This window comes from Carcharodon carcharias, chromosome 13 (genome assembly GCF_017639515.1).
Source record: "Carcharodon carcharias isolate sCarCar2 chromosome 13, sCarCar2.pri, whole genome shotgun sequence".
Classification (NCBI taxonomy): Eukaryota; Metazoa; Chordata; class Chondrichthyes; order Lamniformes; family Lamnidae; genus Carcharodon; species Carcharodon carcharias.
In genome coordinates, this window is record NC_054479.1 from 118,589,961 (window position 1) to 118,605,448 (window position 15,488).

The 15,488-nt window shown below is 37.9% G+C and overlaps 1 protein-coding gene across 6 annotated transcripts in view; it reads right to left on the reverse strand.

The window, feature by feature from the left end:
* Positions 1 to 3,595: 3,595 nt before the first annotated feature.
* The window catches only part of LOC121285789 (tyrosine-protein phosphatase non-receptor type 12-like), a 106,655-nt gene continuing 94,762 nt past the window's right edge, over positions 3,596 to 15,488 (reverse strand). For 4 of the 6 annotated variants that reach the window (XM_041202604.1, XM_041202603.1, XM_041202602.1 and 1 more), the window contains 3 exons: positions 11,863 to 11,991; positions 8,024 to 8,089; positions 3,596 to 4,751 (listed from right to left, as the gene is read on the reverse strand). In XM_041202604.1, coding sequence (XP_041058538.1) covers positions 4,690 to 4,751; positions 8,024 to 8,089; positions 11,863 to 11,991 — 257 coding nt within the window. In that variant the 3' untranslated portion in view covers positions 3,596 to 4,689. The remainder of the gene's footprint in view (positions 4,752 to 8,023; positions 8,090 to 11,862; positions 11,992 to 15,488) is intronic. The other 2 variants (XM_041202607.1, XM_041202606.1) reach the window with 1 other exon arrangement.

A 15,488-nucleotide genomic window follows, 5' to 3' on the forward strand; every position in this document is an offset into this window, starting at 1 on the left:
ATAGATTTAAAGTGATTGATAGAAAGATTAGAGGGGAGATGAGGAATTTATTTTTTACCCAGAGGGTAGTAGGGGTCTGGAACACTCTTCCTGAAAGGTAGTAGAGGCAGAAACCCTCAACTCATTTAAAAGGTGTCTGGATATGGATTGAGACATAAAAGATCCTGATGGGTCTTCACAGGGTGGATGTGGAGAGGCTGTTTCCTCATGGGAGAATCTTGAATGAGGGGTTACTATTTGAAAATAAGAGATCGTCCATTTAAGGCAGAGATGATAAAAATATTTTTTCTGAGGGTCATGAGTCTTTGGAACTCTGCTTCCACAGCCTTTTGGGGAAAGAAAGACTTTGAATATTTTTAAGGCAGAGGTAGATAGATTCTTGATAAGCAAGGTTATCTGGGGTAGGCAGGAATGTGGAGTTGAGGTTAGTCAGATCAGCCATGATCTTATTGAATGGTGGAGCAGGCTTGAGGGGCTGAGTAGCCTACTTCTGCTCCTAATTCGTATGTTCATAACCTGCAGGGTTATGGACCAACTGCTGGAAATGGGATTAGACTGGCGCTGACATGATGGGCCAAGTGGCCTTTATACAACTCTAAATGTATAGGATCAATGTTCATTTTAAACAGTGTCGAAAACTATTGCTCCTGGAAAGTGTAGTTTTTATTGAAACTTAGCCAAAAAATTGAATTTAAGAATCAACTTTTCCCTCGGCCGCTTTCATTTCTCATCAATGTGCTACCTTCGGCAATATTACGTGCAGACATGAGGTCAGCTTCCAGACACTTATCTCTATCTCTCCACTTCTGCCTATGATGCGAGACCATGCAAGATCCAGTAGAGCCACTTCCTTGAGTGAAGAATTAGGAAGACAAAAACCATCATCTTTGGTTCCCACCACAAACTCCATACCCCTGCCACCTAATCCATATCCTCCCCAGCCATAGTCACAGGCTGAATCAGCCACAGATTTGTATTTCAACTGTACACTAAGTCCACCACCCTCCCTGCTCACCCATTATGTTGAAATGCTCATCCATGCCATCACCTCCAGACTTGATTTCCAATGTTTCCCCGGTTAGCCTCCTATCATCTACCCTCTGTAAACCAGATTATTCAAAACTCTGCTTCCTGTAACCCACTCACCTATTGTCCCTGTTCTTGGTGACATCTCCTGGTCTCCTAACAGCTCAGAGTTAAAATGGTCATCCTTGTATTTTAATCCCATCACCTCTACCTCCAACCTACTCCATCTCCAAATTCCTTCCCTCAAATTATTGCTCATATAATCTAACTATGTGCACCCCCACCTCCATCCCTCCCTCTCTCACCCGATTGCCGACTGTGCCCACAGCTAACTAGACAATGTGCTCTGGATTTCCCTGCTTAAACTATCTGGCTCTCTACTTTCCTCTCAAAACTCAGTTTTTGACCCAGTACAAGAGCAAAGTACTGCAGATAATTGTAATTGAAACAAAAATAGAAAATGCTAGAATTACTGAGCAGGTCTAACAGTGTGAAGAGAGTAACAGAGTTAATGTTTCAGGTTGGTGACCCTTCATCCCCGACCGGAACCATTACTCTGCCTCTCCCGGGATGCTGCCAGATCTGCTGTATTTTCAGCATTTTCTGGTTTGTTTCTTTGACCCAGTTTTCAGTTACCTTAATTAATATCATCTTGTTTGACAAGGGAATCATCTTTAAGACCTTTCATCTCTTCACGACCTCCCTTCTCCCTACCATAATCTCCTCCAACCACATGTCCCGTCACACTCCACCTTTCATTCACTCCATAAAACATTTGCTTTCTGAAACTACTTTCCTCAGCACATTCCTTCTTTCAACTATTTGAAATGTGACGTATGAAAAAAACAACCTAAGTTACAAGACAAGTCATCGAGTTAATCACAACAACCCTTTTTAAATCCCTAGAGTGTGAAGAACTTCCTGATTTTGAAAAGCTGGTCATTCAAATTTAAAAAGGAACAGTCGGTCATATGCATATTGTATGAATTATTCTTTCCACATTTAATTGACAAAACTTGAAACACATCAAGATAAGCTTGGTGCAGTGAACTGAAGTCTATTTTTGAATTGCTTATGTACTGTTATTCGATTATTATTTAAACCAGACAAAAATTAATATTTGTCTCAAGTCCCCTGCAGACCTTTTCTGTAAACTGTGCTTTTGCCTCATTGACAATTATTTCCCTCTTGCTCGTCTACCAATCCTTCACTGTACTATAAAGCACTTGAATACATATTTGTACACAATGAGAACTCCTGAAATTTAAATAGTACCATTTGTTAAGAACAATAGTGTTTCAACTATTCAGAAAGTTTAATTAACTTCCAGTCCTAGTGAATATTTTAAAAGAAAATGTATTCCATATTTTGAATCAGCTGTAGCTGCATTGAAATGAAACATGGAATTTAAGTTAACAGCAGCTTTTCTGCAGCATGTTACACCTAAACCTGAAGATTACAGTGTCAGCTATCTTTCATCAGGAAAGATCTATAGTAGCAAGTGTTTTACATTGTCCCAATGAATGAACCTTGGGTAATAAGTCATAGTCTGCTATAAATTAACCCCAGGGTGGATGTGGAGAGGATGTTTCCTCTTGTTGAAAAATCTAGAACTAGGGGTCCCTATTTAAAAATAAGGAATTGCCTATGTAAAACAGAAATGAGGCAAAATCTTTTCACTGAGGGTCGTAAGTCTTTGGAACTCTCTTCCTGAAAAGGTGGTGGAAGCATAGACTTTGAATATTTTTAAGGCAGAAGTGGATAGATTCTTGGTAAGCAAGGTTATCGGCTGTTGGTGGGATGTAGATTTCAAGTTACTATCAGATCAGCCACCATCTTATGAAAGAAGGCTTGAGGGGCTGAATGGCCTACCCCTGCTCCTTGGTCGTATGAGTTAATATGTTAGGTTAGGGCTTGTAAGATGAAATTAAATTCACAAATTTACTTTTGAGCAATGACAATTATTTCTTGATAAGTTTGAAGATTAATGCCACTTAACTAGATTCTCTACTTACACTTGGAGTGAAACATTTAAAGTTTTTTTTTAAAAACAGATGCCGATATCTGTTTCATAGCCATATAATTAACATGCTTATTCTTTTTAATCAAATAAAGCCCACTTAGAAAGCTTGGTTATTAGCATTCAGAAGACTGAAAAAGTCAATCAAAACTCTCGAGTATCTCACAATTAGGACATCTATTAAAATCATAAATCATAAATTACTATGATTAAAGAATGGAAGAAGGTAGATTTATTTGAACAGCCAATGCAAAAAGCTATAACCAGCATTTTCAAGGATGAATGTACAGAGGAAAACACATTTGTACTGGTTTTAATTTTGCCACAAGCTACCTTTTTTTGTAAAAAAAAAAATGCAGCTGATGAAAAATTAGCATTTAATTTGTCTGTTCAAGACATTAGGATTAACAAAGATCTGAATTAATTGCTCTTGCTCAGATTAATCAAGCACCGCAAAATGTGACTTCTTTCAAAGACTATTTACAAATAAGCAAATAATAACACAATTTAATTGTGAAACATCTTATGTCGCATTAAAAACTGCCCTCGTTTATTTTTGAACCTTTATTTATTTACTTGACAAAAAAGTAAAATGTACAAAAACATTATTTTGTTTCTTTCAGGGGCTCATTAGTTAGTAAGCTATTTCATATTAAATGACAAGTACTGAAAATTCTATTACACAAATACGACAAAGCATTTGTCCATTTTAATCAAAAAAAAACAATAAAACAAGCTAATTTGTTTTAAGATCTTTACTTACAGGTCAATATATTGTAAAATACAGGTTTGTGTGACTGATAGTCCTCTTATCCCAGATGCACAAAAGCACAAACAAGATGCTCACATGATGTTAACAGGATTGCATACTGTTCGAAGGCACTTACTAAATTCAAGGCCAAATGAACAACAGATCAAAGTGGGATTGGTTATTAACAGCATATAATATAAAAATATCCTTTTGCTTACAATTTACAAATGTATTATTACAATCTCAACCCCTGTTAAACTGCAATATCCTGCTCATTTCCAGTAGTTAAGAACGCCTGAAAGAATATTCTTCTATAATTTCAGGGCAAATAATTTACAAAAAATGGTACACAAGGAGGTTTAGATCATGCACAGATTTCTTACATCTTCTGTTAAGAATATTTAATACCTGCAACATTGTCAATTATATACCTACCTGCCCTGTACATATATAAAAGAGTAATGCACATAATAGTTTCTGGAGGTTAGCAAAGAATAATTGTCCACAGACTCACTATTTATACTTACTATATTACTATACAATCCTACAAGCAGTGTAACAAATTCCCCGAAAAAATTAAGGCCTGTAATACTTTACTGTTTTTTTAAAGTCTTAATACTTAAGTGTGAAATAAGGCAGGTAAAAATGGTCCCAGCAAAGAGATATTTAGCACCGGAATCCACACCCTTGGAAGGTTTTTTTTTAGCAAGTTACAATAGATGTAAAGTGTGTACCATTTTGTAACTGAGAAGACATCTAAATTGCTCTTGCTTTTTGTTAGTAAAGAAAGATTGTTTTTAGTGAGTGTGAATAATTTTTCTACTTTTCAGTCCTTTCGTGGCACTTGAAGGGAGACACTCCAGTATTATGGTCCATTTGAATTTCTGCTTCATCATGTCCACTCAGGAGGAGGATCTCTTGGCCCTCTTGGTTTTGTATAACGATTATTGAATCCTACAAATTAAAGAAACGCAAACCATTATTTGCAATTTGTTAAATCAAAGTTTTAAAATAGACATGTTTATTTATACAGAGCAAAATACAATTATGTAACACACTTATAATTTATACCATTTACATTCTACAATAGGAAAATAACAATTTTAATTCTGAGTAGGAGATACAATGGGAAATATTCAATTTATTTGTTTTTAAGATTATGAACCCTATTAATGAGGATTCATTACATCTGACACAAACAGTACAGTTTCAAAAAATATGAACAAAAGGGCTTAGAAATTCAATTGTATCCATTTTTAGGTATGCAGGGTTGAAGGCATGAGCTGCACGTGACTATTCTCGTAGGTGCAGAGGCCATGTGAAATTGTTGCCAGGATCTCATTATAATGAAACAGGCCTACCCACTCTTCTTATTGACAATATGCCTGTTTGGGGTGGATAGGAAAGTAGGGGTTGAAAACACCTCTAAAAGAGAAAGTGCATTTTGGTTGTAAACAAGAGGGAACACTTCGAAGGGGAAAATGGCTGCAAGAATTATCGATTAGAGGAACAATTCTCAGATTGTATTTCTAGACTAAGAGTTTTAGTCCAAAATTACTCAACAAGACTTGCCTTTTTGTAGATCAACCTTCCCTACTCACCTTCTCACCAGATCTGTCAATATAACCACATATAATCAACTTTATACAATCCACTTCCATGCACTTCCCTAGTGATTTAAGACTAATTTTGTTCAAATAACCTAATGCGTTGACATTGTGCAACATTTTGATGTACATTACACTGAGGTTTATGGCAAAACTAATTTTCTTTGAATAGATTTTTAAAAACAAATAATTGTTCCAATGGGCATTGCTGAGCCAAACAACTGGCAAAGCTGCTCATTTGATTGCTAACCAAAATCAAATAAACAGATTTCAAGTGATAGTAAAAATGTTACAAGTCTCCGCAGCTCAAAGTTAGAGAGGGAAGGGAGGTGGTACAAGGAGATTGATATTCTGCAACATTTGTTGGCAGTGCATGTGCATGAACATCACAGGGTTTGGATGCAATGCTCTCCACAGTTATTGGCTGCCAACACTATTTTGAGCTCACACAAAGAACAGACACGTAGGAGCAGCAAAAAACTACAGCTCATATACACTATATACAATAGAGAATGGTAAGACGGAGGATGTGAAAAAATAAATTTGGCATAGGTTAAAGTCCTTTTTACAAACACATTAAAATTTGATAACTGGTAAAAATAAACAATTTTTCAAGAAGTTTGCTAATAGAAAACATAAAGTAAGACAGCACATGTAATACAAGACATAACTAATGTTTATTGAAAATCTAGGTAAAATTATGCTCTTAGATTTCTTTTGAATACATAAATTCAAACAGGTATTTAACAACTCAAACTACATTGATTTATTTCTTAAATAGGACCAATGTCCCATTTGTGAATGTATTTTTCTTTATTTCATAATTTTTTTGGTTCAATAACTAGTCATAAATTCCTTTAACTTTTTCCTCTTCGATCCTATTTATTCTTTTTAAATGGGATTGTCTACAAATTTTAGGGAAACTCTAGGCTAACCTTTCATATGCTCATTTAATACACTACTTTTATTATACTCTTAGGAGGGCATTTCTGAAAAACACAACTATGGATTGCCACAATTTTTTTTTTAATTTAAAGTGATTCTGCATTATCTCATCACTGCAGTACAACCATCACAATCATGTTAAACATATTATGAAAATACAATGAAGAAAAAAGGAGTTAGAGGGTGGAAATGCAATAAAGTGGCAAAGAAAGAGAGAAGGAAAATTACCATGCCGATGCAAATGCAACAGCAAATCAAAGGGCAGACTGAAACATAAGATGTTGTTAAAGAAAGGTTAACAGACTTGGTACCTACAAATTCAAGTGCAAGTGAGAAATTCACACATGTGCCATGAAATTGAATAAGTTAACACTTATTTCAGGCAATTGAGTTTCTAAACTGTTGGCAACTTGTACAATCTATGACAATCAGAATTTATAAGAAACTGAAAATACTGAACTTTTTAGGTGTGATTTGGAATTAGATTATTGTGGCAGGCTAAGAACAAGGTTTCAATTAGATTTTCATTATAGTAGCAGCACTCCTTTTAAAAACAAAAAGTGGAATTGTTTAGGCATTTCACAAAGGTTAATCTGATTTTAACAGTAAATGCTAAAAATATTAAATGGGCAGGAATGACTTGGAGTTACTGAACCCAATAGTACATGGGCACCGAATTAAAGCATCTTGGGTCAACTGGATCAATTATTATTTCAGTTCTCTCTGACACACTAGGAATTAATAAATTCTTCCAAGCTGTTAACCATAAAAAGGTATATTGCTTAAACAATGTTCAAAGGCAATTAATAGAAATGGGGTGTTGCTTTGCAACGGCTTTTTTTTTTTAAAAAGGGCAAGGTTTCATTTAAAGAAAAAAAGTTCAACAGCCTTAAAAAGTAAAATCAACCATGACCAATATAGTAAAATAGAAAATTGAGAAATACATGTAGTATCTTCCTTTACAAAAACAAAAATACCCAGAAAAAACTCAGCAGGTCTGGCAGCATCTGTGAAGAGGAACACAGCTAACGTTTCAATCCGTATGACTTCTGTTGAAGAGTCATATGGACTTGAAACGTTAGCTGTGTTCCTATCAGCAGATGCTGCCAGAACTGCTGAGCTTTTCTGGGTAATTTTGTTTTTGTTTTGGATTTCCGGCATCCACAGGTTTTTGCTTTTATCTTAGTATCTTCCTTTGCCTGGGCAAAAACCATTTAACTCATAGGACCAGAACAGCCTCCAGACCTGAATAGCCACAACAAAATCATCCCCCACCCAACTTAAAAAAAGCCAATCCGACTTTGTTTACCTCCAGTTCAGGTTCAAGAGCCAACTTGAAGGGTGCCCAAGTAATGGAGAGATTACTGTTAATATGCTTTTGTCCTGTTGGTGAAATTTGGACAGCAGCACTTTCTGAGTGTTTCAGACCACAATACAAATTTAGCACTTCATCTTATTTTAATTTAGGGCTTTTACTCTCCACATCACTGTCTACCCAGCCTATTTTCAATTAAACAATGACAAAATAATTCAATGCCAGCTGCTTTGATAGGATTGTGGGATTTGACTTTTTTCTCCAACGCACCCACCCCCCAACCCTCCCCCATCCAAAGTCACTCACCTCCAGACATGTTTATATCTAAGTGTTGGGGCATTGACAATGAAGGTCCTTACCTGATTTTTGGAGACAGGATACAAGGACAGTTCTCAGCATGCTCATTTTCGAAAGGAAACCACTGTCTGATAAGAGGAGGTCACTTATGAAGTTTGGTTTAAGTCTAACAAAGCAATTTTAATTTTAGGTGACAGGTGTTAATAGGATACAAGCATGCACGCATGCATGTATGGTTTTCTGGGACATCCACTTTCAAAATAAAACAAAAGTACCAAGAGTCATGGTTTGCTAAAAAACACAAAAGTACCAAGATGTTAACAAAACACATGATCAGGAAACATGGAGTGTTCCCTGTATGTTTGTATTTGAAGACACCCAATATCAAACCCAATTACATCAGTTAAACTAGGAAGCGTTAGTAAGGTGAGAAGAGAAGACAGGGTCAGCTTGTCCTATATATTGATATGTGTATATAAATAAAACAGTTAACTTCACTCCACAGCCCTACCCTTTATGTGATGTACCACTTGATATAGTTCTTCTGGACTTGGAAACTGCATTCTACATATCATGCAGATCTCTGAAAATCTATTTCTGTTTTAGATCTAAAAGCTGCACAAGCTTAACAATATTTCATTAGTGTATTTTGTGGGTAAACACAATACTCTTGCTTGGAAACTCGGTCACAAGAAGTCTCAATGACAATAAGGCCCAAAAAGCTGTAAGCACAAATAAACAATGTCCAATATGCTTCAGCAGGAGTGCAGTATTTTATCAGTCTCCCGCTACAGGTCTAGAATTAATTCCATTTCAATGGAGGCAGAGTTTAACAATGCTCATTAAGGCTCCTTAGCACCTTCCAAACCCACGACCACTACCATCTAGACGGACTAGGCAGCAGATACATGGGAACACCACTACCTGGAAGTTCCTGTCCAAGCCACTCACCATCCTGACTTGGAAATATATCTCCGTTCCTTCACTGTTGCTAGGTCAAAATCCTAGAACTCCCTAACAGCACTGTGGGTGTACCTACACCACAGAGACTGCAGCAGTTCAAGGCAGCAGCTCACCACCACCTTCTCAAGGGCAATTAGGGATAGGCAATACATGCTGGCCTAGCCAGTAATGCCTACATCCCATAAGTGAATTAAAAAAAAGAAATTTGAACTACTGTATTATCATCATAGTCCATAAAGGAGCTTTACTCTTGCTGAGCATGGAAACGTTGTTCTTCTATTAGCATGAAACTAGTAACTTTGAGATAGCTGACAGCTGAGGGAAAAAAACAAGCATGAAATAAGTTTAAAAAAAAAAGTGCTTTGCATGTCAATAGACAACATCCACCTTTCTGTTTTAATGGTATCTTAACGACAATACAAACTAATCATAGAGGTCAGCGTTTAGTATGACCATTTTTGCAAGGAACCCCCATGTTTAATGAGAACACAATGAGGAAATTTGATTGAACCATTATCATTTGGCATGAAAAAGTTAGTGTCATGAATGTACATGAACACATGTTACATGACGTAGTGTCTTTTGAGTTAAAACATCACAGACAAATTAGGATTTGCTACAATCAACTGAAAGGTTAAATAACATTCAAGGAGACTTTCCTTTTAAAAACAGGATGCCAAAAATCTTTAGCAAGAGTTGGGGCAGTCAGGCAGCAGGCTTCAGCAACTCCAAATACCCGAAATAAGGGGTTTAATTTACAACAAGAACATTTACACAATTCAAGGGAACAAAATCTTGAGTTTCTTTTAACTATCTACTCTCTGAAAAAGATCCATTTCTTGGCCTTCTACAATCGTGCTTTGATTTTCAGTCCATCAGTCTTTTCCAGACAATGTCTAGCGAATAGATGAAGGGCAGATACAGCACAGCAAGTCTCAGAGCCTTGAAACAATGACAGACTTTGTAAAGCAGGTTAGAATATACTTGGCAGCCAGGAAAGCCTCAAATTGTCAAATATAAGATGTTTACCCATTGTTGATAAGTAGCACTACTGCCACATGGTGAGTGCAACAATGTTGTTTGTCCAATCTGTGAACTTTTCTGATTCCAGCAACACTGGATCAATTATGTATGTTCATATGCACAGAGCTTTAGCCTTAAATTTGGATAAAGATCTAACAGTATTTCTTAAGCCAATCACTTTTTTCTTTCCCAATAGAATAAGGGAACAAAACACATTGCATGTTATTCTTTGGTAAGACAACCACTGAAGAAGATTCAGAGTTCCTTCCATTTGCACCATAGTCACTATGTTGTCCAAGATGCAGAGGGCTTCTCTTAAGTCTGCGAGACAGCTACCAAAGGCTATTTACATCCTTTCACTCACCCAGTATTAGTGTGTTGATCTGACAGACATTTTCATGCTGCCTTCAACCTTTTCATATACGAAGATTGAGAAAATGGGAAGAATGTTATATCACTGACTATAGACCAGATTTATCATGTGCAAATTTCCTTTCCAACCTATGACTTTACTCTCCTCTTCACCTGGTACTGCTGGAATTAGATAGGTTAAAAAAATGTGCATTACATTGTTCACGTCATTTTACGTCCTTAAATCATTCTAAGGACATAACCCAGAACAAAGCTTCATATACAAATACATAGATTAAGGTGGCACAAGGCACACATTACTTTCCTGTAATTCTAATTCCACCATTGTGGGTCACAGCAAATCCTAATTTTATGTGCATGTTTAACAAATAAACAAGAATATGGCTGCACGGGGGTGGGGCAAGGGGAAAGAGAGCAGGCTTTAGTAATCAACGATGTCAGTGCTGGTAATGGAACATCTTATAGTTCCTTTTATAATGACAGCATCATGTACGCCAGTCAAATTTATAACAGATTACATACAGTATAAAAACTGTTCCAACACCATTTCTTCCACATTGATCTGATTTTCCTTTCATTACTCAAACTACTCATTTTACAATCTAAGAATATCAAATGAACTGAGTTGTTTCATTTGGTAGATTAGTATTACTTGAAAACGGATTAAGACTATGTAAGTCACTTCACCCTTACAGCCAGAGATCTATCACTCTGGCACTTCCATAAGATGAAGGCACAATGTTGAAACTTTCTGTGCCAATCAATATTCAGTTATATTTGTTTTACACATTTACAGGTTAAATGACTTTCATCCTCAAAAGGACTATGAAGCTTAAAAATATTAAATTTGGTTCCAAAATATTGAATATTTTTGATGTTATAGTGTTAATAAATATTTAGACAGGAATAGTTTCTAGTCTCTACCTTGTAAGTACTTACCTTAAGTATTTGATTCAAAAACTTTAAATTTAGAATTCAACTTTTCTTTTAAAGTTAATGAAGTAACAGAACCCTTGATGAATTCCTTAACAATTTCTAATTTAAACACATTGTAGTGTTATGATGGCAACAATGTGCTAAACTGGGGGTGATTAATTGTGGTTTTGGTCCTGCGATTTTTCAGAGCAGGTCCCTCACCTTAGCTGAAGAGCCATAGAAAAAAGGCACATATTTCTTCCCCCCAAGTGCAGGGGAAGAAATAATAGAGGCCCAGTTACTACAACCCAACTTGTACAACCCCAGTGCTCTTCTGTATAAAAGCTGTTCTGGAAGTAACTTACCTGACTGCCCTAACAGGAGATGGTGATTGATTGGGAAGACAAAAATACTGTAAACAAAAAGTACTCTTTTTATCTTTGTACATTTTTTGGGCAAAGATGTGGTGGTTGCAGGCAGGGCCATGCTTAAATTAACAGCTAACAACGAAATGTAAAGTCTCAACATTTCAAGTATAATTTAATGAACTTACAATTTAAATGATTGCTCAACCAAAGTTGAAGGACAGCAAATATTACTGTAGCCTTATAAAATTACACATACCCACCTAAATCTGAACCACGCTCTCTTCGTTTTGTGTTTGTTTCTGAGGTTTGGCCTACCTCACCCCTTGTAGCAGTAGTTACTAATCCTGAATCACCCAATGGTCTCCCACTATCCCGTGTTTCAAGAGTATCTGAAATAAAATGCATGCACAATAAATTAAATGTAAGAAACTAATTCCAAGCATAAAAATCAAACCTCAATTTCAAAATTCGGTTCAGTTAATTAGTAAAGTCTTTCAAACAACAGTACAGTCATGTACAATTAAACCAAAGTCCAGCCATTGAGGTTTACAACCAATCTATATAATACTTGTGAACAAAACTACTCTGAAGTGACAGTAATTTCCAGTTCTCCAGCATTATGTTGAATATGATAAAGCTTGGACAAGCTGCAGGGCACATTTGTAGCTGTCAAATTATTGCTTTTAAAATCCAGAAAGCATAATTACTTCCCAATACCTCTCTAAGACTGTGTGCAGTACTGATCTGACTGACACAATACTGTCACTGGGAAATCCAGGCTGTTTGGCAATGGACATGGGAATTAGCAGCACCGCATTCAAAAGATCAAACTTATATCTGAAGATGATTGACGTTCATTAGTTAATTTCTTTATCTTTGTTTCCATCTATATCTCTATCCTGTCTCAACATTTTTTTCATCACTTCTTTAGTTCAAAATTCTTGGGGTTTTTTTTGGCTTAAATCTATTTGATTCTGGTTTTTTGCACCTCAGCTTCCTGCACATTCTATTTAGCATTTGTTCTAAAGGTGGCAGAGAGAGAGAGAGAGAGAGAAAGAAAGTTACATTAGAAGGACAATGCTTACACGTTACTCATTATCCAAATTAATTCATATCTGCATGATTAAGGATCTCAGCTGGAACTAATACTTGCTAAATTGAACTGGGATAGGCCACAATGCAAAAAAATGATAAGCAAGAGGTTGTCATGGTGGCCATTGGCTCAAACAAAGGAATTTCAACAGGACCACATTCATGTTTACATGATAAAAGCAAAATACTGCAAATGCTGGAAAAACTCAACAGTTTTAGCAGCATCTGTGGAGAGAGAAACAGAGTTGATGTTTTGAGTCCGTATGACCCTTCTGAGCTGAAGAGAAGTGGAGATGTGATCAAATTTATACGGTTAAAGGGGGGTGGGGCAGGTGGAGCTGGATAGAAGGCCAGCGATAGGGGGGAAGCAAAGGAGAGATTGACAAAGATGTCATGAACTAAAGGACAAAGGGAATGTTAATGGTCATGGTTAGTGTTAATAAAAGGTGCTGATAGTGGCATAAAGGTAAGAAAGCAAAGTACGATAATAGCAGAACAAGGCAGGTATTATGTGAAAGAACATCATGGAACAAGTAACAGATGGCCCTGATGGGAATGGGGTGGGGGGAGCGGGCAGTGGTGGGGTAAAAAAGGATAGAAAATGGGATAGAAGGGGGGAGATAAAAACACACACGTGAATAAAACTAGAAATTGAAATGGATAAAAAATAAAAATGAATGTAGAAAAAAGGGGATTAAAAAAGGGGGGGAGGATGGAGGAGAGAGTTCATGGTCTGAAGTTGTTGAACTCAATGTTAAGTCCAAAAAGCTGTAAAGTACCTAGTTGGAAGATGAGGTGCTGTTCCTCCAGTTTGCGTTGGGCTTCACTGGAACATTGCAGCAGGCCAAGGATGGATACGTGGGCATGAGAGCAGTATGGTGTGTTGAAAAAGCAAGCGACCAGTAGGTCTGGGTCATGCTTGCGGACAGACCGGAGGCGTTCACCCAGTCTGCGTTTGGTCTCCCTGATGTAGAGGAGACCATATTGGGAGCAGCAAATACAGTGGACCAAACTGAAGGAGGTGCAAATGAAGCACTGCTTCACCTAAAAGGAGTGTTTGGGCCCTTAGATGGTGAGGAGGGAGGAAGTAAAGGGGCAGGCATTGCACCTTCTGCGATTGCATGGGTAGGTGCCATGGGAAAGGGATGAGGTGTTTGGGGTGGGGGGTGATGGAGGAGTGGACCAGGGTGTCCAGGAGGGTTTAGTTGCTACAGAATACTGACAGGGGAAGATATGTTTGGTGGTGGAGTTGGCGGTAATGGCGAAGGATGATCCTTTGAATGCAGAGGCTGGTAGGGTGAAAAGTGAGAACAAGGGGGACCCTATCACAGTTTTGAGAGGGAGGTGAAGATGTGAGGGCAGAGGCACGGGAGATGGGTTGGACATGGTTGAGGGCCCTGTCAACCACAGTTGGGGGCAACCTCGGTTAAGGAAGGAGGAAGACATGTCAGAAGTGCCATTTTGGAAAGTGGCATCGTCGGAACAGATACGATGGAGGCGAAGGAACTGAGAGAATGGGATGGAGTCCTTACAGGAAGCAGGGTGTGAGGAACTATAGTCAAGGTAGCTGTGGGAGTCGGTGGGCTTGTACTGAATATTGCTGGACAGTCTATCACCAGAAATGGAGACAGGTGTGCTACACCCGCCTCTTTACCTTCTCACCGTCCAAGGGCCCAAACACTCCTTTCAGGTGAAGCAGCGCTTCGCTTGCACCTCCTTCAATTTGGCCTAGTGCATCCACTGCTCCCAATGTGGTCTCCACTGTATCGGGGAAACCAACGCAGACTGGGTGACCGTGTTGCGGAACACCTCCAATCTGTCCGCAAGCATGACCCTAACCTACTTAGGTTTCTTGCCATTTCAACACACCATCCTGCTCTCTTGGCCACATGTCTGTCCTTGGCCTGCTGTATTGTTCCAGTGAAGCCCAACGCAAACTGGAGGAACAGCACCTCATCTTCCGATTAAGTACTTTACAGCCTTCTGGACTTAACATTGAGTTCAACAACTTCAGACCATGAGCTCTCTCCTCCATCCTCACCCCTTCTTTTAATCTTTTTTCTACATTTTTTATTTTGTATCCATTTCAAATTTTTAGTTTTATTCATTTATCTGTGGTTTTTTCCCCCCTCTTCTATCCCATTTTCTATCTTTTTTCCCCCACCACTGATCCCTCCCCCCATCCCAGCCCATCCCCTACAGGGCCATCTGTTCCATGATATTCTTTCACACAATGCTGTCCTTGTTCTGCCATTATCACACTCTGCTTTCTTACCTTTATACCACTATCAGCACTTCTTTTTAGCACTAACCACTACGATTAACACTCCCTTTGGCCTTTAGCTCATGACATCTTTGTCAATCCCTCCTGTGTCCCCAGCTATCGCTGGCCTTCTATTCAGCTCCACTTGCCCCAACCCCCCTTTAACACTAAATTTCATCACATTTCCATTTCTCTTCAGCTCTGAAGAAAGGTCATACGGACTCGAAAAGTTAACTCTATTTCTCTCTCCACAGGTGCTGCTAGACCTGCTGAGTTTTTCCAGCATTTTCTGCTTTTGTTTCATATTTTCATGATTTGGAAGTTAAGTGGACGTTCCAAATCATGCTGTGCAAACACACAGCAGACAAATTAATGTAGTTTTATATGCACTTCTACAGGTGACTTGTAAAGCTTATTCACCTGGTAAGTGGCCATTTAACTGATTTCCTTAACTATATTGCAGAAAACGTCAAGTTTCAATTGTGTTTCAAGATGGGAAAATAAATGGATGCACATGGTTGCTCAACATGT